This window comes from Eleutherodactylus coqui, chromosome 5 (assembly GCF_035609145.1).
Source record: "Eleutherodactylus coqui strain aEleCoq1 chromosome 5, aEleCoq1.hap1, whole genome shotgun sequence".
Classification (NCBI taxonomy): Eukaryota; Metazoa; Chordata; class Amphibia; order Anura; family Eleutherodactylidae; genus Eleutherodactylus; species Eleutherodactylus coqui.
Genome location: NC_089841.1, coordinates 181926405 through 181953141, shown reverse-complemented (window position 1 = coordinate 181953141; position 26737 = coordinate 181926405). Strand labels below are relative to the sequence as shown.

Sequence of the window (26737 nt, the reverse complement as noted above, 5' to 3'; positions counted from 1 at the left end):
CCGTCCAATCAGTGCTGACCACATCAAACAGTGTATGGACACGCCCAGAAAAAAGTAACATCCAGCAACCAATGTACCGTATATTCCGGCGTATAAGGCGACGGGGCGTATAAGACGACCCCCCAACTGTCACCTTGTACGCCGGGAATACAGCGAGCAAGAAAAAAAAAATCATTACTCACCTCCCCCGGCGTTCTGTGGCGCTGCTGCAGGATGTCGCTCCCTCCTGGTCCCCGGCAGACCAATGCTTTCTAGACGCGGGGCTTGAAATCCCCGCCTCCAGAAAGCTAATACTGTGATTAGCTAACACACGCCGTCAGCCAATCACAGCCATTCAATGACATCATTGAATGGCTGTGATTGGCTAACACACGTGCGCCTTCAGCCAATCACAGCCATTCAATGATGTCATTGAATGGCTGTGATTGGCTGACGGCGTGTGTTAGCTAATCACAGTATTAGCTTTCTGGAGGCGGGAATTTCAAGCCCCACATTCAGAAAGCATTGCTCTGCCGGGGACCAGGAGGGAGCGACATCCTGCAGCAGCGCCGCAGAACGCTGGGGGAGGCGAGTAATGATTTTTTTTTTTGGGACTTTTTTTTTGTATTACCGGCGTATAAGACGACCCCTGACTTTAGAGCAGATTTTTGGGGGTTCAAAAGTCGTCTTATACGCCGGTATATACGGTATTCATGAATTTTCAGGAGGACTAACAGAACAATGCAGAGTTCTAAGAAAAAAATACTACTGATTTGTCGTTTCAAGGGGAATACTAGTATTTACTAATTTAAACATTTTCGGAAAGGTGACAGCTCCTCTTTAATGTTGTAGTATTTTAGACTTACTGCAACACATATGAGATCAAATGGGTCATCAAACCAAAGAGAAGCACTAGTGTAATCTAGGAAACCACTGGGAAAGCCTGACATGGAAGAGACTTGAGGATTTTAGTTAACTGTAAACACAACTGGAACAACCAGTGTCAGGCAGCTGCTGCCAAGGCAAACAGGATCATGGGGTGCATCAAAAGAGGTCTAGGAGCACATGATGAGAACAGTGTTCTCCCTCTTTACAAGTCACTGGTCAGACCACACATGGAATGTTAGGCTGAATGAAGACGATGTCCATCTAGCTTAGCCTGTTTCAACCCCCCCATGTTGATCCAGAGGCAGGCAAAAAAAAACAATGAGGCAGAAGCCAATTATCCCACTCAGGGGAAAAAATTCCTTCCCGACTCCATAATGGTAGTCAGAATAATCCCTGGATCAACGTTTGATAGTTCCTACCTGACTGTAATACCCGGAACGACTCCTCCGCTGGTCACCTAATGTCTATATACTGTAATATCATAGCACTCTAGAAAGACGTCTAGTCCCCTCTTAAATTACTCTATGGATTTTGCCATCACCACTTCCTCAGGCAGAGAGTTCCACAGTCTCAATGCTCTTACAGTAAAGAACCCCCTTCTGTGTTGGTGATGAAACCTGCTTTCTTCTAGACGTAGCGGATGCTTTCTTGTTATCCCCACAGTCCTGGGTATAAACAGATCATGGGAGAGATCCTTGTATTGTCCCCTCATGTATTTATACATAGTTATTTGATCGCCCCTTAGCTGTCTCTTTTTCCAGGGTAAATAATCCCAACTTTGATAGCCTCTCTGGGTATTCCAGTCCTCTCATTCGGTTTATTAATTTAGTTGCCCTTCTTTGAACCCCCTAAAGTACTGTAACATGTTTCCTCAGCACTGGTGACCAGAACTGTACACAGTATTCCATGTGAGGCCTGACAAGTGCCTTATATAGTGGGAGAATAATGCTCTTGTCCCTCGCCCCTATACCTGTTTTAATGCACCCCAAATCTTTATTTGCTTTTGCATCAGCTGACTGGCAATGGTTGCTCCAGTTAAATCTACAATCCACTAGTACCCCTAGGTCTTTTTCCATATCACTTTTCCCTAGCAGTACCCCATTTAGTGTATATTGGTGACATCCGTTTCTCCTGCCCATGTGCACAACCTTACATTTATCAACATTGAACTTCATTTGCCATTTTTATAGTCACTAATCACTTCAGAAGGGTCCGTGAACCAGGGATTATACTGATTGCCAGATTGGAATCAAGAAGGAATTTTTTTCTTATGAAATGAGAAAAATTGGCTTCTACCTCATGGAGTTTTTTTTGCCATCCTCTGGATCAATATTGGGGGGAGGAGTGATGGTAATAGGCTGAACTAGATGGACATGTGTCTTTTTTTCAGCCTTATGTTACTATGTTAAAAGTTCATATACAGTCTGTCCTGCTAAGACTTAAAGGCGTGTAATCAAAAGAGTACAATTTTCATATAGTGCTCAAACGAGAGCAAACAAGATAAAGAGCTCGTCACAATCACTGCATAGTGACATCAAAACAGGGCCATTCAGTAGATTTCTGGCTATACGGGCAATGGTGGCTCTCTATACGGTGAGGCCGGCCAGCATATAATACTACATTTCTCCTGTGGCAGTAACGCATGATCAGCTGCAGGTTTAGGAGTTTCTAAAACACTTCAGGTGCATTTAGTAAAACATCTGAACATTTAATTTTGTGGAACACAACAGTACGAGCAGAAGAGGTTTACGAGCGCATCCCTATATACACAAGCGTTTATGACACTGTGGTTTATGGTTATCAACGTGTACTCCCAAATTCTTCTATGACGTTGAGATTTGAAGTTGCCTTTTACTATAGTAACTTTCATCTTTCATGCACTGTCAAGCCCCTTAATAACTTTTCATTTAGGAATAAATGTGGATGAAGGTCTTATTTTCCCACTGGAGGCTGAATAATACATGAGGCGTTACAGAAAGGGCATCACTAATAGGAAAACCTATTCTTTTACTTATCTAACATATGGTTTCTAAATATTGTATATTATTGATTTACAAGGCACTTTAATTGCCAAGTTGAATATGGAGAACACTAAGGCCGCCTGCAAACGGGCGGAAATTCCGCGGCGGGATTTCTCGCGGAATTTCCGCCCCTGGAAGCTGCCATAGGATTGCGTTAACAAACGCAATCCTATACAGACGGCCGCGATTTGGCTGCACGAAATCTCGCGCGGCAAACAGATCGCAGCATGCTCAATTTCTGTGTAGAGCCCGGCACAGAAACGGCACTCACCAGCCGCCGGCTCCGCTCTTTCACGCGCCGGCTGCCGGCACATGAAAGAGCCGGGGCCGCAGGAGCAGGTGAGTGTCACGCTGCTCTCTGCAGACGCTCGGGTCGGATCCCGCTGCGAGAATTCTCGCAATCGAATCCGACCTGGCCGTCTGCAGGCGGACTAAGGCTCCGCTCACGTTTTACGGTTTCTGATATTTTTGATGGCAAGAATAGCATAGTCTACTTCAATAGTCTTGCTGTCAAAAGTACCCGAGCACAAAAGTAATCTGAGGAAACGCATTCAATATTAGCATGTTGATAGAGTTTGTCAGAATCCGTGGCACAGCTGCCATTGCTGCATTAAGATCTGAAGCTATGAGACTAATGTGAAGAGAGCCATATTCAGTTGGCCTGTCAATTCCACTATATTCCTATTAACCAAGCCTTTCAATCCCCCCCAAAAAAATCACAAAAGCACAGAGAAAGTTTCAGTAATGTAATGCATCACTGGAGCCATATGGTACCTTAATTCCTTTTGTGTCCTCTTCATCAAACGACCCAATGTCAAAGGCATCAGCTGCATTTACCTCTCCTCGAGGAGGAATGAGTGGAGGAGGATACTGGAAGAACACGATATATAATTAGATTTTTACAATCCAGCCATCATCTACTTTCATACTTTTTATCTATTTTGCAAACATGTGCCAATATTCCTCTCTGAAATGTACGCCAGCAGCGGGATTTAATGAGAGGCTGCCTTGATATTTGATAAGAGATACTGAATGACATCGCACATGGAAATATGCAGCAGTTGTATCTGATGCATATTGCTGATGTACAGGACTGGGAAGTAAAGCGTGTAGGATGACACAGATGGGCATCATAATTACAGGAACGGCACTTCTGTGGTGTGATTAGTTTACAGCACCGCAGTGAATTCAGATGTCTCCAGCGGTGAGGGGGTATTGCTGTGTGAAGACTATTATTCTCACATACGTTCCGTCTGTTCTTATTTACTTAGTATTCTGAAAACCAATTTTACTACATTCTAAGCGTTGCGTTATCTCCAATTCTATAGGATTATAAAGAGATCAGGTTTATTATGGTCGCTGTACCAGGTGGATGGCACGCGTATCACACAAGCTTCTGTTCAGTCTCCAACTTTCCGAAACATTGGTCAATGGGTTAACCCCTTAATATTCAGTCATTTTTTCCATTGGTCACAGCGCAGTGAGGATGAGCATATAGGAAGCCTACATGATACTGTATCAGTCTACCTCCACATACAGGTCACGTATTTAGCGCAAACGGTTACCTTTTGCATATACACCTGTTGCCAGTCAATGCCTTTAAAGAACGGATGCTCCTTAACTTCCAGTGCACTACAAGAAGAGACAAAGTTAATACGCTCCTGTCGCCTTTACTGTAATCAAATACACTTCCCCGCAGCTAAAAAAAACATAGCAGAAAGATTTCTCAATTTCTAAACAATTATTAAGTACCCACTTTTCTGTGAAGCTAATGGACCAGATTACTCATACTTTATGAAATGTCTGCAAGGCTCTGATGACTCAAATATAAAATGGAAGATGATGATTTAAAAGGGTTTAAAAAAAGAATCGACTTAAACTGTAAGACATCTCATATTTCTTTCAACAGCACGCATCGTCTATAAGAAAATAAAAACACTGCAGACTTTAAAGTGGGTGCTATGCCCCGTGTCATATACAGTAGTGTCCGCAGCTACGCCCCGTGTCATATACAGTAGTATGCGCAGCTACGCCCCGTGTCATATACAGTAGTATGCGCAGCTACGCCCCGTGTCCTATACAGTAGTATGCGCAGCTACGCCCCGTGTCATATACAGTAGTATGCGCAGCTTCGCCCCGTGTCATATACAGTAGTATGCGCAGCTACACCCCGTGTCATATACAGTAGTATGCGCAGCTACGCCCCGTGTCATATACAGTAGTATGCGCAGCTACGCCCCGTGTCATATACAGTAGTATGCGCAGCTACGCCCCGTGTCATATACAGTAGTATGCGCAGCTACGCCCCGTGTCATATACAGTAGTATGCGCAGCTACGCCCCGTGTCATATACAGTAGTATGCGCAGCTACGCCCCGTGCCATATACAGTAGTATCCGCAGCTACGCCCCGTGTCATATACAGTAGTATGCGCAGCTACGCCCCGTGTCATATACAGTAGTATGCACAGCTACGCCCCGTGTCATATACAGTAGTATGCGCAGCTTTGCCCCGTGTCCTATACAGTAGTATGGGCAGCTTTGTCCCGTGTCCTATACAGTAGTATGCGCAGCTTCGCCCCGTGTCCTATACAGTAGTATGCGCAGCTTCGCCCCGTGTCCTATACAGTAGTATGCGCAGCTTCGCCCCGTGTCCTATACAGTAGTATCCGCAGCTACGCCCCGTGTCATATACAGTAGTATCCGCAGCTACGCCCCGTGTCATATACAGTAGTATCCGCAGCTACGCCCATGTCCTATACAGTAGTATCCGCAGCTACGCCCGTGTCCTATACAGTAGTATCCACAGCTACGCCCGTGTCCTATACAGTAGTATCCACAGCTATGCCCGTGTCATATACAGTAGTATCCACAGCTATGCCCTTGTGTCATATACAGTAGTACCCACAGCTATGCCCTGTGTCATATACAATAGTATCTGCAGCTATGCCCTTGTGTCATATACAGTAGTACCCACAGCTATGCCCTATGTCATATACAATAGCATCTACAGCTATGCCCTTGTGTCATATACAGTAGTACCCACAGCTATGCCCTGGTGTCTCATACAGCAGTACCCACAGCTATGCTCTTGCATCATACACCGCTATGACCAGGTGTCATATACAGAAATCCCATATACTATTATCTGCATATCAACAGGTATTACATTATTACACTGCATTAGCACGATGCCTGAAGCTACAGCCTGAGAGCCGAGTGTAATACAGACCTGCCTCCCTGGCAGCCAAGCCTCTTGCTCACATCTCTCTGAAGAAGACCTTCCAAGAGGGACTTCAGTTCCGGAGTGAAGGAGTCTGGCAGCTCCACATTCTTCACGTTAAAGAAAAGAAGATTATATAATATCCATTTTTGAAGAATCGGAAGAGAAATAGACAAACACAGAACACTCCGTCACCTCCATAGACGGAAGGGTGGATGGCCACTATTTTATAGGTACATGAAACACAAACGTTGATGAGTATCCTATAGAAAAACTGAACTTACCATTGTGAGCGTCATCCTGTCAATCTCATGTTTATCTTTGGTTTTATGCTGCCTGAACGGGCTGTGCCTGCCAAGAAAAAAAATAACCAGGTTTTTTGTGTGACACAACCAATTACGGAAAAAATAACTGCCCATATAATACGATGGCATATATTTGTAGACTCTCCTACCAGTCTTACCTAGCAAAAGCACATGCAAAACTGCCCTGTGTAAGAATTTTAGGAGGCCACCAATAGTTCATCGCCTGGGGTCTGCCACTCAGGGTAGCTTCAGATCAGTAGACAAAGCTGTGCCCTTTATTCCTTATGGTGGCAGCCTTTCCCAAGTCCATCTTTACGATGAATGAGAACATATCTACAAACACAGTTATAGACACGCCAGGTGTAAAGATGGCTGACAGTCACCCGCCATATGGCAGATGTAGGGGGGCGTGGCTAAAGCACCGGTCATGTGCCGTAGCACGACAGGTTACATGGACATGCTGTTTAATATAGCTGGATTGCCGTCCGGAAGATATAACCTGCGAGCCCATTCATGATTCCAGGATGGAGTACGACGTATCTACAACTGTGAAGACCTTCTTGATACTTAATATAGACAATTACTGCCTCGGTGAAGAACATATCTACCAACAGCTTTTGAGGACAGTAGTAACCGTTGTTTCCAGGCTTGTAATATAGTTTTACAAGATGCCGATGGCAAATTCTAATGTATAAGGTGTATTTTAATTAACAGGTTAAAAGGAAAGGAATTCTCAATCTGGTCGAAGCACACAACTACATTAATAAAATCCAATGTTCAGAAGACAGAATCACCGTACAAGTGGCCATTAAGGACGATGCAAGACTGAAAACAGAAGCGTAAACTTATTGCTTTTATTTCTACCCATACAGAATCATTTTCCTAATAAAAAAAAAAAAAAAATGGAGTATCACAAACATTGATTTAGCCAACTATCCCATTTGTACACTAGAGGGCAGTAGAGGCTTTCTTCTTTGAGTTTCTATGAAGGACATTATACAAGGTCAGTACAACCATGAAAGTCTATGTAATCATTGCCAACAAAACGGGATACAGTCAGAGAAATGCTGATTTCTGGAGAACCCTTCAACTGGAGAATATCGATAGCTTAAGCATAGATCAATGTAATAAGCAATGAGTAAAAAACACTTGAAGTGGTATAGTACGTCAGGATGATGGTACATATTAGCTATATGAAATCGTGTGTGACGTTGAACAAGCGCTGCAAACCTTAAACGTGGGGCCTTGTTTGACTTGATCAAACATCTTATCTGCAATCTGCTATCAGTCTGCTTTAACATGGACTGCAAACACAGAAATCCCACCCAAGTGCTGCTACTACATCCAAGCCTAAGGATGGCACCTTGGCCATGGCAATACTTTTTATCACCGATTTTCAGCATAGATTTTCTATACGGACTTCTATTGGGAAAAGTTACTATAAAAAACACCATCATGGTTAAAGCCTTAATAAAAATGCATCTATTCCCATGCATAGTTTTGCAGGTATCTTTCTGGCCTGCTTGTAGTATGTGCAAATGTTCTCTAAAGGTCAGCATGAAACATTATTACATATGTCTGTGGTGGCCAACATGGCAAAAATATATTACAAACACTCTACTAACCACATTCCAAAAATGACCCATTAGTATTTGTCCATTTCTATTGCTTATTGAGCACCAACATATTCCACAGCGCTGTACAGAGATTTCAATCACTCCCAGCAATAACGATCCTCAGCAGGATTTATAGTCATGGGGTTGTCCAATCAATTCTTAAAATGCTATGTTTGGACCCCCCCTGCCCCAAACTACTGAGCATTGCACATACTTACCGTGGCACCAGAGCGTCATATTGCTGCACCGGCATATGACAGGTGACATCACAGGGTCTCCTGGCTTGGTGAAGACCCGTAAACATGTCACATGGGCTTTTGATGTAGAAGCCCCAGCCCTGTTTATTGGACATCACTGATTACGTTCGCGTCTGGCCTCCTATTGGCTGTAGCAGTAGCATGGGTCAAGAGTCACGCGACCGCCACAGACAAACAATAAATAAGCCACTGGAGGACAAGAGCAGCGGCGACGTGGAGAAGTTCTTTTTTGTTTGCTTTTTTTTTTTAGATACCTATTCCTCCCTCGCTAATGATGTTATACATTGGAAAGCCCCTTTAACCCCTTCAGTGGCAGGTTTATTATTACCATGTCAGCGCAGCAAGCCCCAGAGATTTTCCTGAGGTAATTCGAAGTGGCAAACGTGTCCAGTGGCACAATAACTGTGTGTTCTGCCAGCATTTCAGCACTAGGGCTGTCCACAGAAATCTAACTGCATGGTCAGTGCAGCAAGGCTTGGAGATTTTCCGGGCGTACCACTAAAGGGGTTAATGCTTTATACATGCTAGGGTCAAAGTCATAGGCAGCCAATTAATCCATCAATTAGTTTATGAAATATGGGAGGAAACCTCAATACGCAGATGGAACTCGGGCAGCTCTGGAAAACATACGGACATATGTCTTTTTTCAGCCTAACATACTATGTTATTAACTATAATAAATAAATATGTGTATGTATATATGTGTGTGTATATATATATACACACATAAATATATACACACATATATATACATATACATATACATATATATACACACACACACATATATATACATACACACATATATATACATATACATATATATACACACACACACATATATATACATACACACATATATATACATATATATATATATACACACACACACACATATATATACATACACACATATATATACATATATATATATATACACACACACACACATATATATATATATACATACACACACATATATATATATATACATACACACACATATATATATATACATACACACACATATATATATATACATACACACACACACACAATATATATATATTTTCCATGCAGATGTTGCCCTTTATCAGATTCAAACCATGGACTCCAAAGCTGCAAGACAATAGTGCTACCCGCTGAGCCACCGCACTGCTCCACAGCCGGCTCTCATAAGCCTGACTGTATGCAGGAAAATAATGACACTTCCATGATATGTCTGCTTTTCTTCTCTCCTAGTCCGGATCCCCTAACTGCTTTAGTAATGTAAGATGAAATAATGTTTGATGCCAGACTTCTGTGCACGGGCTTCCTGTAATGTTACTTCCACTTACAAGAACATAACTCATAAGACTGCAGGTCACATGACAGTAAAACCACGCACCGCAGCTTCTCTTGTATTTACAGTAAAATAGGATTGTCGAATGTATAACGAATGGTCATCGGTGTCCATTTAAAACCTATTGTGGAACATTACTATAAGTTTTTTTTCAATTTTATGTGGCTTTTTTTTAGCAAACATTTTTGTGGTGGCGTTCTATTCATGTGTCTTTTTTTCTTCTAAGGCCGCCTGCAGACGGCCGGGTCGGATCCGGCAGCGGGAATTCTCGCCGCGGGACCCGACCAGAGCTCCTGCAGAGAGCAGCGCGTACTCACCCGCGGCCTGGCTCTTTCATGTGCTGGCTCCCGATGCATGCGCAGGGCGGAGCCGGCGGCGGGTGAGTGACGTTTCTGTGCGGGGCTCGCACATAAATAGAGTATGACGCGGTTTGTTTGCCACGCGAGATTTCGCGCAGACAAATCGCGGCCGTCTGCATAGGATTGCGTTTGTTAACGCAATCCTATGCAGGCTTCCAGCGGCGGAAATCCCGACACGGAATTTCCGCCCGTCTGCAGGCGGCCTAACAGAGAAGACTATAGAAAAAAAGCCTGCAACAAACACCATACCTATGGATTGTTTTGAGGAAAAAAAAAGCATTAATACAAAATAAGCACCAAAACTGAAAAAAGAAAAACAAAAAAAATCCACTGTTTGTGGAGGATTTAATAACTTCGCATTGGTTTAGGAATAACATAACCAAAAGCACTGCGGAATAAGTTGGCGCAATACAACTAAAGATGATTATTAAACGTAAAAAAAATGGAGCTACGCAGTTACCAGCCATGTACTGCGGATATAGGGTATTGTATCCCTGAACGGTTCCTTTACATTTTAGATCAGGTCGGCACATTAACCAAAGGGCTACATGAAATGAACAGGAGATGCCACACATGACTAGCGCAGACAAATGCTGTAGGGGAGTCCTGCCCTTTCGGACAGGCTCCCTGCGGTTGCTCAGGCGTGAACGACAATGCATTTGCTTAGTTGCTGTTTGAGGTTACCGTGGAGCTCATGTTCATTCAATTCAGGTGGAAAGATGTGTTAGAACAAACAAGTGGCTTTCTCCACCTGACAGGCATTAACTAAGTTGCCGACATAGACTGTTTAACACGGAGCGGTGTGCAGAAAAGGCGCCAGATATCAGCTGTATCTGTAGTTGCAGAAAGTTCTTGAATGGCAAATCTGTTTCATTCATTTGAATGGTGTTCATGTCGCATATGAATGAATCAATCAGAAATTTCTGCAACAAAGCTGACACATGTGAATTCACATTTAGGCAACTTTCACACAGCAGTATTTTGGTCAGTATGCAAAAACCCTGGAACAGTCTGTCTGTACAGGATTAGCTTTTCCTTCTGGAGAACATTCTGGCTTTGGCTTATATTCCCAGTCATTATTACACGGCCTGTTAAAAGGTCTGATATTGACTGGCAGGAATACTGCCCTCTAAGAAGTAGAGATGTAGAGGAGTTTTTCGATCTTCCTATTTGCATACATTTCCCAGAGTAGCATGCATGGCCGTATAAGTGTCTTCACACCTTCTAGGTACTCTCCCTAAGGAGAAGCTATACCATTCCTGACATTAGCCAAAATAGGAATGTGTCCAGAATTCAGAAGAGGTACAAATTTTTCCATTATGCTATTTCTATGTCGGTTCTAGTCTTGCTTTGGCTCCCAGATTACAGCTGTGTGGATGGGGCCTAAGGCTGTATTTACAATTGTCGCTTTTGGTTATTATCGTAATTTTTGATGTTTTGAGTTTTTATTACAATGAGGCTGGTTACACACAAAGGGTGTGTCTGGCATTTTTTCATGCAGGTTTTGAGACTCAGAGTTGGAAGTGAATCAAGCAGGAAGAAGTATTAGTCTTTCCTTTATATTTCCCATTCTTTCCAAATCCACTTCTGGCTTTGGCTCAAAACATTACATGAAAAAAGTGACAGAGCGGGAAATTAAAAAATAAAACCAGGAAGACTGTATATGACAGCGTTCGTGAGATATGCTGTCATGTTCAGGCAAAAATTTCTGCCATATGCCAGCTCACACAGCGGTAAGTACTGTATATGCAGCGTTTTACGCATACGCTTGTGTGGGCCTGGCCTTACTGTGATTTAAAAGAAAAACAAATCTAAAAACTGGATAAGACAGCTAATAGAGTCATCAATTGAGTTGGTACATCCAGTTCAGCCTATTATCCTGCGATGTAGATCCAGAGGATAGCGGAAAAAAAAACATGTGGCAGAAGCCAATTTACCTAATTTTAGGGCAAAAAAATTTCTTTCCAGGCTCCAAATCTGACAGTCAGAATTAATCCCCGAATCAACAGACCATTCTGAAGTAATCAGTGACTATAACATGCAATATTGTTGCACTTAAGAAACGCGTCCAGGTCTCTGTTAAACTCTTTTAGTGAGTTTGGCATCACCCCATCCTCAGAGAGTTTCATAGTCTCACTGCTCTTACAGTAAAGAACCCCCTTGTATGTTGGTGTAGAAACCTTCTTTCCTCTAGATGTAGAGGATGCCCCCTTGTTACAGTCACAGTCCTGAGTATAAATAGATCACGGGGGAGATCTCTGCATTGATCCCCGATATATTTATACATACTAGGTCGCCCCTCAGCCATCTTTTTTCTAGACTAAAATATCCCATCTTTGATGAGCTCAAACCTCAATGAATCAATGTCCATTCTAAATGTCTTCAATACAAAAGAGGACTAAAAAACTACAGCAAACTTTTAGTTTTAAAGGGTATTCCCATCTCAGCTTTTCATGGCCGAGATACGAAAACCCAACGCTCTCTTACTACCACCTGTCAAAAAGATCTGAGCGCTTCTAATCGAGCCTCAACCATTACTCTTACTGAAGTGAACAGGAACTACGTTCACTTCAAGGAGAGCTACAGAAACAGAGCACAGCTGAAGCGTTGTGTTGTTGGCTCCAGCTAGGTGGCTGATAACCATAGCAGCAGTTTTCCATCTCAGCTATGGAAAGCCGATATAGGAATACCCCGTTAGGGCCTTTTGAATACAAAACCACATGGCATAATGGCTAGTCATGCAACTATACTCCACCTCCTACCTACTTTGTTTCAAGCTAAGAAACCCACATGTAGCTTAAAACATGTACTGTATAGTAGATTGCCTGTATTTTACAATTTTCAATCCTCCGGCAGCAGTGGAGAACACTGTAGGCAGCCATTGGAAACCATAGACCTGTATCAGAAGACTACCTAAATAATGCATTTTAAGCTGCATGTTGTATCCTAGATTTCTTTCTAAAATGACAAATCGAAGAGTTTCTTCCTTCATCGAGTCCGCTGGCTCTTCTGATACACATTCAGCAGTTGACTGGTCTTGCTCGGTCTGTTTTTAATCTACCCTGTACTACTGAGTACATGAACTTTATGACTTGATGCCAACATCATTTATTCGGCTGCCAGAGAAGACTATTTCCATTACTAAGCTCTCTCTGCTTTAAAGGAGCTCTGATTGGGTTGACACTCATCAATGAAGAACAAATAAATAAAGAATTTTTCAGGTCATTCCTAAATTAGGTTTCTGAGCCGCTTAAATGAGTGGCAAAGCTTTCTGCAACTTGGTTGCTTTATCTATAGCACAATGATATGGTCTGTGAGTTAAATTAAAATGATGACGACAACGAATTTTAGAGGAAGAAAAGAAAGCAGCAGCCAGTCTCATCCATATACTGATAGGAGAGACATATAGGGCTTGAGCATTGTGCCATGTGAAGTATGTAGATCACTGTGGTAGGTGCAATACAGAGAACTGACCTATAATGCAAACTACTGTATTTCTCGGTCCTTGAAGCGTACCTAAGTTTCCAACAAAGTTTCTGAAATATAACAGGTTCTCCTGACACACACATTTGCTACTGTTTTGCCCATTTTTATGCTAGCTTGCTGTTTGCAATCCACTTTCAGGTAGAGGGCGTGTTGTAAGCTTACCATTCTGCCAGTAGTTCACTGTGCTTAGCCTTTCTCTCACTTACCATGATGCATTGGTCTGTCTCTGGTCCAATCAGCAGGGAAGTATCTGAATGACCGCTCCTCTGCTGTCCCAGGACATCACAGAAATCAGGCATTCAGAGATATTATAACCAAATGGTTAGTAAACCCAAATAATACTGTGTTTGTGTGTGTGTGTGTGTATATATATATATATATATATATATATATATATATATACACACACACACACACACACACACACACACACACACACACACATATACATACACACACACACATATATATATACACACTACCATTCAAAAGTTTGGGGTCACATTGAAATGTCCTTATTTTTGAAGGAAAAGCACTGTACTTTTCAATGAAGATAACTTTAAACTAGTCCTAACTTTAAACAAATGCACTCTATACATTGCTAATGTGGTAAATGACTATTCTAGCTGCAAATGTCTGTTTTTTTGTGCAATATCTACAAAGGTGTATAGAGGCCCATTTCCAGCAACTATCACTCCAGTGTTCTAATGGTACAATGTGTTTGCTCATTGGCTCAGAAGGCTAATTGATGATTAGAAAACCCTTGTGCAATCATGTTCACACATCTGAAAACAGTCTAGCTCGTTACAGAAGCTACAAAACTGACCTTCCTGTGAGCAGATTGAGTTTCTGGAGCATCACATTTGTGGGGTCAATTAAACGCTCAAAATGGCCAGAAAAAGAGAACTTTCATCTGAAACTCGACAGTCTATTCTTGTTCTTAGAAATGAAGGCTATTCCATGCGAGAAATTGCTAAGCAATTGAAGATTTCCTACAACGGTGTGTACTACTCCCTTCAGAGGACAGCACAAACAGGCTCTAACCAGAGTAGAAAAAGAAGTGGGAGGCCGCGTTGCACAACTAAGCAAGAAGATAAGCACATTAGAGTCTCTAGTTTGAGAAACAGACGCCTCACAGGTACCCAACTGGCATCTTCATTAAATAGTACCCGCAAAACACCAGTGTCAACATCTACAGTGAAGAGGAGGCTGCGGGATTTTGGGCTTCAGGGCAGAGTGGCAAAGAAAAAGCCATATCTGAGACTGGCCAATAAAAGAAAAAGATTAAGATGGGCAAAAGAACACAGACATTGGACAGAGGAAGACTGGAAAAAAGTGTTGTGGACGGATGAATCCAAGTTTGAGGTGTTTGGATCACAAAGAAGAACGTTTGTGAGACGCAGAACAAGTGAAAAGATGCTGGAAGAATGCCTGACGCCATCTGTTAAGCATGGTGGAGGTAATGTGATGGTCTGGGGTTGCTTTGGTGCTGGTAATGTGGGAGATTTGTACAGGGTAAAAGGGATTCTGAATAAGGAAGGCTATCACTCCATTTTGCAACGCCATGCCATATCCAGTGGACAGCGCTTGATTGGAACCAATTTCATCCTACAACAGGACAATGACCCTAAACACACCTCCAAATTGTGCAAGAACTATTTACAGCAGAAGCAGGCAGCTGGTATTCTATCGGTAATGGAGTGGCCAGCGCAGTCACCAGATCTGAACCCCATTGAGCTGTTGTGGGAGCAGCTTGACCGTATGGTACGCCAGAAGTGCCCATCCAACCAATCCAACTTGTGGGAGATGCTTCTAGAAGCGTGGGGTGCAATTTCTCAAGCTTACCTCAACAAATTAACAGCTAGAATGTCAAAGGTGTGCAATGCTGTAATTGCTGCAAAAGGAGGATTCTTTGACGAAAGCAAAGTTTGATGTAAAAACAATGTTATTTCAAATACAAATCATTATTTCTAACCTTGTCAATGTCTTGACTCTATTTTCTATTCATTTCACAACGCATGGTGGTGAATAAGTGTGACTTTTCATGGAAAACACAAAATTGTTTGGGTGACCCCAAACTTTTGAACGGTAGTGTGTGTGTGTGTATATATATATATATATATATATATATATATATATATATATATATATATATACACACACACACACATACATACAGCAGGAGAAGCAGAGATTGTGGAGATTGCAGAACTAGTAGGGCTTATTTACTAATACTGTCTAAAAGTTAGACAGCGCAGACTTAGACTAGAGTCCTAAAAATGCACCGCATTTATCACTGATTGATAGATCTGCTGAATTTTAAGTCAGTCTAGTTGAAGTTTTACCACCTAATAGTTGGCTTAGTTTATGTTAAAAATTTTTGACACAGTTTGCAGCACTTTAGGCCATGTCCCTTCTTAGGAGAAATAAGAACTGTCCGAAAATGTCTAAAAAATAAATGTGGCGTAACAAATGTAAGGCAGTTTTCTGAAATAATTTGCGCCAGAAACTATCATAATTTGAACGTTAAGTAAGCTGAAGATCTGTCAGCCTTTAAGTGCAGGGGAGCAGCCTGTGAAAAAGGCTATGGGGGAGGAGCAAAGAAAACATCTCAATAACCCCAGAAGCTCAGTACCTAACAACAGGCATTGGATTACAGAGGGGCTGGAAAGGAGACCCTAGCGGCAGCCACTTTACACTTGTTTTACAGTGGTAAAACAACAACAACATTTCAAATATATTACAAGATTGATGAAAAACACACAGGCTATTAGATGAGCATAAGTTGTCTGAAAATGTAGTGCCCCTTTAAATACATGTAGAAATATCATCATATTGGTCATATCATCATAGAGCAATAGTCTCCAAAGATTTGCATTCATCTTATGACTAGAAATGTAACTAAAGGAAGCCCTTATTGTCAGAAAAAATAAAAACAGCTTCTATAGAACCAATAAAAAGGAGAATCCCAATGTTTGAAAAAAATGTTCTGCATATACTGAAAATTAGAAGTGTATACTGTGGAGGAAGAGCTCCAATGCCAAAATTTATTTGAGACCAACTCCCTTCCTTTCTGCAGCCCTTCACTGGTGTTCACTAGCATCAGAGATATGGAAAAGGCAGCACAAGAAGGGGAGGTGTAAGAGCAAAACCTACTTCTTCAGGTCACAATCACTAGTTTTAGAACTGGAAATCTAGCATGGCAGAGGCATAGTTCTGATCTGGTTTCCTCAATTTCTGGCCCTACTACATAAACGTGGCCTGCGTCGATGTTGGGTATACAACTCAAGACTGACCATAAAAACATAGAAAATTGATGGCAGAAAAAGACCACAAGGTCCATCTAGTCTGCCCTTATATTATTGATTTTTCCTTAGGATGGATCAATACTTACCCCAGGCATGCATGAATTCATTTACTGTTGGTTTTCCAACCATGCCTGCTTGAGGTTTGTTCCAAGCATTAAGAACTCTTTCAGAAATTTTTTTTTACTGATGTTGCTTCTGATTTTCCCCCAACTAATCTCAGATTGTACCCCTTGTTCCAGTGTTTAGCTTCCTAATAAAAGCATTTCCTCCCTGAATCCTTTTTATACCTTTAACAGATTTAAACATTTCTATAATGTCCCCCATCTCCCTTCTCTCCTCTATAAAAATTAAGTTCTATAAGTCTTTCCTGATAAGTTTTGTTCTTGAGACCTTCCACCATTTTAGTAGCCCAATTTTGTAATAATCTTAACATCCTTTCGTGTTACCTACAGACCACCACCTTAAACATGAGTGATCGATCTGTGTTCAGAAGTAGGAAGACCGATCCAGGGTCTACAAAGAACGTGGTGAAGCCTGGCGGCACTTAGGATAGACTATAAGAACATGGGAGCATTTTTTCTTCATTTACACAGTATAATAGTATAGGTCATCTGTTCTATCCACTTCGGTCTCTCGAATGCTATACACAAACAATATCATTACAGGTTAGTCATAAAGTCAATGTTTTCCAATCCAAAAAGACAAAAACGTGTCTGAAATTTCTGAGCTCCATATTGCTTTCAACATAATGGCCTATAAAACTCTAACTGTACTCTGAGCACACAGCAGAATGACCACATTAACAGCCATTACAAGTTCATTCCACTCCAACTCTCCTTGTGAGATGTACTGCATATTTTATCATGTATTACAGCACACTAGAGATGTGTCTTCTGCATGATGGATTCTGTTCCATATTGTACTTTATACCTTCTTACGGATGAAAATGCCATTTCCTACCACATAATTATGTTTGTATTGATACAGAGCAGAGCTATTCATTCTAAATGAACTTGGAGTACAACATTTACCCTAAGCAGCTATTATTTTTTCCAAAACAATATATTTCCAAGAAGGGAGATTTTATCGGAGTACATTGGAGAGCTAGTTCCTGTAATGTGCTGACAGGTCATTTTACATGACAGTTGACTACCTGTCAATCTCTCAGCTTCAATGTAATTTATTTGGAAGGCTGATGAGAGAAACTGGGGTTCGGCGCCACCTTTCTGCGTAGGAAAAAAAAAAGTCGCAAAATAAAACCCAAATTCTCTACTATTTACAGAACTAGCCTGTATATTGCACTTCGAGGCTCTTCCTTAGATAAGCTGTGTAGTGCATAACTTTGGCCATAGTTCCCCGCTTCCTCACTTATGGGCACAACTAAGCATCTCTCACAGCCAAAGCTGTGCACTATCCAGCATATCTGAGGAAAAGGCATTTGTCTCGAAATGCATCACAAGCAATCGTGAGGTCAGGTTTTATTCCCCAACCCTGATTTCCTAGGCAGAAAGGTTGCACTGAACCCCAGTTTCTTCAAACAGTCTTCCAACCTGATATTACAATGGCTTCCTCCAAGTAAGCGTCCACCTAGGCTGTTGACACCAGTCTACCTTCAATTGTCCCATCACTCATCTGACTACCCTAAGGCTGCAGTCCCACGAGGCGTAAATCCCGCAGAAGGACCACACAGAAATTAGCCAAGATTTACACGGCAGAAAGGCAGCTTCAAAACTCATATCATCTCCCCATAGAGAAGAGAGAGTCCGTAGCAGAAACGGCGATACAATTGACATGCCGCGGCTTAGGAAGTATTCAGTAAAATTTAACAGGTTAGCTAAATGACATTTCATTCTAAAAATTACCAAAAAAATTAAAATTCCTTAAAAGGTTTTTTACTTAAATTTGTTTCTGGAACAGCTGGGTGACCAGCACTAATGGTGGCCATACTGGTCTTCACCAATGTTCCCAGAAAAAGCTGTAGCCAACAAATGACTACCTTTTTAGTTAAGGGCACCATCTCAACTAAATTAGTATACTGTGCATGTATATTAGACAATCAAGTGGCATGGTGACTGGATTGCTGGAGGACACAATTTATTTGTACTCTGGGAACAAGCAATGCATAAAGCTAACATTGCCAATGAGTGCACATAAAAAGTATATACCATATATACTAGAGTATAAGCAGAGTTTTTCAGCACATTTTTTTATGCTGAAAAAGCCCCTCTCGGCTAATACTCGAGTGAGGTAATAAAAAACTAAAAACCCGCAATACTCACCTCTCAGCCAGCGTCTGTGTCCTTGCTGCGATGGTCTCCCCGGCGGTGCGGCAAGCTTCTTGAGAATTCTCCCCACTCGGCTATGAATTCCACCGCCATCAGCTCTGTGTAAGTAAGCACTATGATTGGATTGAGCGTCAGCCAATGACAGCCGGCGCTCGATCATTTACAGTCATTCAGTGAATTACATCACTGAATGGCTGTGATTGGTTTATCGAGCGTCGGTTATGATTGGCTGACGCTTGATCCAATTACAGCTCTTACTTACACAGTGCTGACAACGGGGAAATTCAAAGCCGAGCAGGAAGATGACAGCAGGGAGAATTCTCAGGCAGCTTGCCGCATCGCCGGGAAGAGCATCACACCAGGGACACAGACGCCGGCTGGGAGGTGAGTATTATGTTTTCTTTTTAACCTAGTATATACTCGAGTATAGCTAGGCTTATACTCGAGTCAATAAGTTTTACCAGTTTTTTGTCTCAGCTTATACTCTGGTCGGCTAATACTCAAGTATATACAGCATACTCATTGTCAAAAAAAAAATCAAGCATCTAGAAGGAATTGTCAGAATCTAATGAAACTTTGTGTGTGATTGTAACGTTGATATAAATAAGTAATTACAATATCAGCACAAACTGAAAATTCATTGAGGAGAACTAAACGCTGGAAGGGAGTCTCTAGTAGCCTGTTGTACCACCTCTAGCTTAGATGCAAGATGTGAAGCGAGCGGGCATGGAGGCTCTAGTACCCTGTTTGGCCACCTGTAGCTTAGATACAATATGTTGGGGGGCATGGAGGCTCTAGGACCCTGTTGGGCCACCTCTAGCTTAGATGCAAGATGTGAAACGGGGGAGCATGGAAGCTCTAGTATCCTGTTAGGCCACCTGTGATACGGGCAGCCATTGAGGCTCTAGTACCTTGTTGGGTCGCCTCTAGCTTAGAGGCAAGATGTGATACGGGTGGGCATGGAGGCATATAGGTTCCGTATGGTATCCTGCGGCATATCACTCCACATTTGCTGTAACTGAGCCTCTAGATGGTGCAAACTTGTAGGCTGTTGAAGTTGGCGTCCCAGATGGTCCCATACATGTTCTATTGGCGACAAATCTGGCGACCGGGCAAACCATAGATGTGTGGCAATGTTGTGGAGACATTCCTGTGACACCCTTGCTGTGTGCAGCCGAGCATTGTCCTGGTGGGAAATGCCTCTTGGAAGCTGCCATGAGAGGAACACATGTGGCTGCAGGATGTCCTGAACATATAGCTGAGCTATTATTGTTCCTTGTACCACTACTAGGGGGGAACTGTTGTATGCGATGGCCCCCCAGGCCATCACACCAGCAGTGTGGGCAGTGTGCTGCTCCACAGCATAGGTAGGATTGAGGCGCTTACTCCTAGGTCTCCAGACACAAACATGGATGTCGTCAATGCTCAAACTAAACCTGGATTCGTTGCTGAAGACAACCCGGTTCCACGCCGTAGCAATCAGTTTCGTCATTGATGACACCACTGCAAACAGGAACAATGGTGGGTGGTTGTCAAAGGCACTGCATGTAATAGTCGCCATGAGAACAAATGCCCTGCAGCAAAGCGCCTGGAAATGGTTCCGGTAGACAAGCAAAAATGGTGCCACCTATCTGGATGGTGGATAACAACATTTGAAGCTACTCATGCTTGTCGGGCGATCAGACAATCCTTTCTACTGGCGGTCTGTCAAGGGTGTCCTGTGCCTGGTGTGTGCCTTCATGCATCCACCGGTCCCAACACCTCCTAACAGTCTGGTCAGAACAGCACAGGTGGCGAGCAATTAATTGCTACGACCATCCAGCTTCTTACATTCCAATAATGCTCCCCCTCTCAAAACGCTTAACTAGGAGAAATCTCTGTCGTAAAGGCACCTAGTGGTCAACAAGCTCTACACAAGTGGAAGAAGTGGTCCGCTACACGCAAGTAACCTCAGAGAACTCTTTTATAACGTCTCAGGTGGCAAGACTGTTTATCTAATCCCGCCACAACTCTAATTGTTTGCATGTCTGCTTAAGATGGCCGAGTTTTGCAGCAAAACGATAACTCCTTCTAGGCACTTGCTTTTTTTTTTTTTTTTTACAAAGAGTGTATGCCCACAGTATTTTTTATTTTCCTCTATTTAACTGTAGGCATGAGGATTTTGCATGTCATCCATTCAAAAACATCTTACCCTCTCAGAAGCTTGAAGAGCATACAACCTAGGGAAAACCAGTCAGCGCTGCTGTCATACGCCGTGCCCTTCTGCAGCACTTCTGGTGCCATGTACCCGTGCGTGCCTCTGAAATGTAAACAGATAATACATTTATCACAACAGATAATGTCTCACAATCTAGCAATGGAATGATTTAAATATATACAAGTTTGCTCCAAGACCACATTGTGCGGTCACAATTGAGACTGTTGTCACAATTGAGAGAATTCCCAAAATCTCATGAACCCATAAAAAAAGGGTAATTCTTAAAGTGCAAGAATTACTGTCACTCTCCAATATCACCAGAGAGAGGAACCAAGAAAGAATGTGGTTCAATCCCAGTTGAAGGTATGGCATTGGACCTCGTAGGATCCATATAACCACATACGGGAACACAAGTTGATCTAATCTATTCAGATTCTGAACAATAAACTAGTTTTTTTAGTACACTGGTACAACATTTCAAAAGGAAACGTCACTCTAATAGGAAACATCCATGGACAAGCGATATGGAGAGATCTCATGTGTGTGTCACAGTCCCAGGGACCAGCTGCCAGGCCCTGATTTGTAACAGACACTAGGAAATTAAAGCACATCCTGTGCTGTTAATTCAGCTTTATTTCTGTAATCCCAGAGGACCCATTTACTGTGCTTTCTGGATTAAGGAATACTGATAATCTCCAGGAGATATCAGCTAATACGTTGTTAAATTATTGGGGGAGGCAGTATTCTTGTCTTTCTTCACTACTCAACCTATTTTTTCTACAACTAGCAATAGACTAAAGATGCCTGTTGCCTGCATGCCCCTTCCAGACTACCTGATTAAAGGGAATGTGTCAACAGATAATAACTTATTGTATAAATCAAGCTTTTGTGTTATAGAAAGTTTGACATCGAGTGCTTAAAAAAAAACAAAAAAAACCCCAAACAATTCTTTAAAAATATATTTAAAAAAAAATAACTAAAATCCTGCAGCTTTCTCACCGACACTAAGCATGAAAATAGGCTGACACTTCTTGTTCTGTAGAGAAAAATTTCAGCAGTCACCTCATTCTCATCATAGGCTGGATTATAATGAATGGTAACACCTATGTGTTCATAGGTGTTGGACACAGCTCACCTCCTCCCCCTTTCTGCACAGCTCACAGAGAGATGAGCGAACGTGCTTGTTAAGAGCAATTGCTCAATTGAGCAGCGCTTTTTTCGAGTAACTGCCTAATCGGAGGGGCGCCGGGGGTGAGCGGGGGGGGGGGGCAGAGAGAGAGAGAGCTCCCCCCTGTTCCTCCCTGCTACTCCCCGCCGCCCCCGAATCTTTTCGCCCGAGTGGGCAGTTACTTGAAAAAAGCGATGCTCGATTCAGTAATTGTCCTAAACGAGCACGTTTGCTCATCTCTACTCACAGAGCACGCCTAGAACACTTTTCCATAAAAGTCAATAAGTCGTCTCCTGTCCATTGTGTGAATGACCCATGTGGCTTCTGTAAAGCATCTCTAAATGCTGTTAACTGCAGCTCAGGAAAAAAGACAACCCCTAGAGTCATATACAGAAAATAGAATAAATAATCACAAAATAAAAAACAGATTAGAAAAATGGAATAGGTTTTATTATCTATTTTAATTAGCAATAAAAAAATATAGGTGAGACACTTCCTTAAAGCCTAGCCAGGGAGAAATGGAACGTTATTATGGGGAAAGATAGTCATCTGCAGACACCTGAGGTTTCCTCGATGTCAGACATTGTGGAATAGTCACTCCCATAGACCTGAGAGTCATTATTTATTGGATTCTCTCTTGCAGTTTTTGATATATATATATATATATATATATATATATATATACACACACACACAGTAAAAATAAGAAAAGCATCACTAGGCTCTCATCACACAGTTTATAACGCTCTGCTCTATTAGTCAGAGGTGTAACTTGAAGCTCCTGGGCCCCAATCCCCAATGCAAACCCTGTAACAGGGCCGCCAACTATAATGCTTCATTCATAGTACTGGGTTCCCTACATGGAGAGGAGAGGCCTTATGGGCCCCCTAAGGCTTTTGGGCCCGGGTGCAACTGATCCCCCTATAGTTACGCCAGTGCATGAAGGATACCCTTGGCTTCTGATGGACTTGATTTTCTTATGATAGAATCTGCTCATTACCCCCGATGATGTGTGTGTTTTTTTCGGCCTTACCTACTATGTTACTATGTATCTAGGGAACTGAATGACCCTGTTGCAAAAAATAAAAATAAACTATTTATCTTTGTGTTTAAATTGACTGTCCGAGCAAACTGGGTCATGGAACGATAATCGATCCATGTGAAAGCACCCCAATACTGGCAGATGTGACCTTACTTCAAATTGTACCATCTCATTTGTTAGGATTGTTCTTACTCTGTGGATTTGCACACAATAAAACGTCTTCGGCAGACTTGGTGAGAATATAAAGTTTATGTAAAAAAGGCATTTCACTTTACACCAGGCATGTGATTGATAAAGTATATATTCTACCAACCACTTCTAAGCAGAGAAAGCCGGTGAGAATGAACCTGAAAGCGAAGAGCAGCGGAAGAGCGTATCTATTGTTCAGGTAGAGGTGGCCACAATGAATCATATGATGACTCATAATTACTAGTACTATTTAAAGACCGCAATGATTGTTGTAGGCCTGCCTTTGTAGAAATGAGATTCCTGAGCAACGCTTCAATGCTTCTAGCGGGCCGTAATTAGGAAGCACTTCTAATTGATACTCTTACTTTCTGAGGATAATTAACTGCCCGTTTCACCAGATGATCTTACCTATGTATTTTGTTCTATTTAATAGAATTTTAGACAAATATTAGTCCAAATATAGTAATTTGATTGTATGGACACAAGATGGAGCACATGAAATGATACTAGAACACCTCTATAAATACTGTTCGAAGTGTTCTTTACTTACACACTAGCATGCGGCTTCTTCTTGGAAAAATCACAAGCAAGTCCCAAATCTGATATCCTCACATGACCATGTTCATCTAATAGGATATTTGCTGGCTGCAAATAAGAGGTTATAGCAATTACAATCATTCCAGACATTTGTATATACCTGACATAACAAATGGTTCAAATGCAAGCAGTCATTCGTGAAGAACCCAACATGTAGAAAGGTGACCTCTCTAGCCTCGAATATACAGAGGTTATGAAAGAGATGAACAATTGTGCTTGTTTCTTAGAAATAGAACTTCAGGGATCTTTTTTCTTAGGACATCTGGATAATGACTGCCCTAACGTAACAGACTAATTTGTTGCCTTCAGTTTCCACAAGACAGCAGTAGTTAAACTGCCATTTTCCTTTTTACAAAAGGTCAGACCCAGAAAAGTTAGTGAATTACAACTTATTTCAGAGGTAAATCGGCATCTCAACATGTTCCTGTTTAGGTGGAGTGTAAACTCATACAAAAGTTCTTTCGAGACAGTCCATAAGATGAATGCGATGAATCTGTGAGCCATAATGGTCAGGTCATCCATGCATCAAATGGCTCCGTAAATACAGCACGTTAGTCCAGCAACGAATTTGCCTATGAGGGTGCACAGGAGCTCCCCCACTGCAATGCCCCCGAGCTGGTGGGTAGATTATTTACCATTAACCCTTTCCAATCCACTGTCTGACGTCTTCAGACATTCTGATTGAAAGCTGTATAGCTCCGATGTCGGAAGACGTCCGGCAGGGTATTCTTACTGTAGATTACTGGCTGCTCTGTTGTTGGGGGCCTCTCCAACATGTCCCATACTGCAGTACTGGCTCTAGCCAGAAGATGGCGCCATTCTATAACGGCAGAAAGAGAAAGCCCCCTAGGAAACTCTGAATCCAAATTGGATTGCAAAGGGTTAAAAGGGAAGAATTTATCCTCCTGTATAAAACAACAACTGGATCACAAATTTATTACGTCTCTGAAATCGGGTCCCTCTCTGATGTAGGAAGAGCTCCACTGCCATACAACGCCCCTCATGAAGGATCAACTCCACATCCAGACTAGCTAGCTATCTATCATGTGTGATCACAATACCATCTAGTCTATGTAAGACATCCATAGCGTCACGGGCATCATAGGGCAATGCCAATACGAAGCAACGCAGATCCTGGTCAACATATATGCTTGACTTCTGGGTTAAACTATGAATTTCAGACACAATTGGGCATGTCTTTAGGAGCAACATTGGTTGAGGCAGGTTGGGTAATAATTAAAATGTAGCAATCAGTGAGTGCAATACTTAAGACCAAAAAAAAAATCCCACAAATCACTGATAAATCCATAATGTACGGCACTGTCAAAATCCTACGGAACTTTTTGGCAAATGTATCTGTATGGTCACTTTCTAGTGAATATTTACGTCTATACAGACGGGGCAGCCGATTACCACCTTTAGTCAGATGCTTGGATTACAATTGGTTCCTCTGGTGACCACCCACATAACAATATATATGCTGTAATTGCTGAAAAATTCTGGCACATGTTGAAAGTTGCCTCTCTAGCCTCAATTATAAAAAGGGAGCCGGTCAGTCCAAATAGCAGGCACTATGTTATAGAGCAGGAGGATTGGCAACATTCCCTATATGTGAAGTCATACACAAACAGCTGTCAATCACCGATAGCTCCGCCCACTGGACTGTTCAGCTGAGGATGAGCAGAGATATAAATGTATAAACTACAAGTTATACTGAATCTTTCCCCATAAAACTATATATCAATTGACTCAGATCCACCTGCTCTATAACATCATGCCTGCAGTTTAGACAGTGTGTTCAACCTGACAAATTCCCTTTAACATGGTTTTCCATATCATAGACACTTATGGCGCATAATTAAGATGGCACCCAGCAAGATTCCCACCAATCCAGAGAATATATAGAATATGGAACAGTAAAAAAAAAACAAAAAAACAGTGAGCACACACTGGGAATAATACAAAAAATGCCGATTGTTTGTTTTGTACATCCAGATGAAGGCATAGTAGCAATGTTTTGGGCAATAAACCCTTTTATCAGGCTAGAAAATGATTGTGGAGGCCGCCCAGTTAATGGATGAGGAAATCCAAGGCTGTTGGGAGCAATGTCTTAAGAACTGGAGTGCTGTAGGAGCAAAAGGTACCGGACTCCGTAAAATTCTACAATTACTCGTTTGCGTTACAGAAGTCGCCTATCTAGGAGTGTAAAAGCTTCCTATGACCTAGATGATCAGTGCGGTGTGGACAGCACTAGGTTTCAGAACGCTGCCCATAAGGAGGCTATTTATGCATCTTTTCTTGTTTTGGCTCTTTTTATTTGGGTTAGAATCTGTTTCACAAATGAAAGCTTAGTGTTGGGGAAAGGGGGTCATATAAGTTTAGTGATTCTTGGCAAGGAAATTGAATGTCAGTCCTTTCCCTTATGGCCACACAAGACAGCAGTGGCCAGACAACGAAATGCGTTTACTGCAAGCTTC

The 26737-nt window shown here is 42.0% G+C and overlaps 1 protein-coding gene across 2 annotated transcripts in view; it reads right to left on the bottom strand.

The window, feature by feature from the left end:
* GRK3 (G protein-coupled receptor kinase 3) overlaps nucleotides 1-26737 on the bottom strand; it is a 240394-nt gene that overhangs the window by 15628 nt on the left and 198029 nt on the right. For both annotated transcript variants that reach the window (XM_066603907.1, XM_066603906.1), the window contains exons 12-17: nucleotides 24214-24308; nucleotides 21259-21366; nucleotides 6394-6460; nucleotides 6119-6219; nucleotides 4454-4520; nucleotides 3663-3758 (exon numbers count right to left, since the gene is read on the bottom strand). In XM_066603907.1, coding sequence (XP_066460004.1) covers nucleotides 3663-3758; nucleotides 4454-4520; nucleotides 6119-6219; nucleotides 6394-6460; nucleotides 21259-21366; nucleotides 24214-24308 — 534 coding nt within the window. The remainder of the gene's footprint in view (nucleotides 1-3662; nucleotides 3759-4453; nucleotides 4521-6118; nucleotides 6220-6393; nucleotides 6461-21258; nucleotides 21367-24213; nucleotides 24309-26737) is intronic.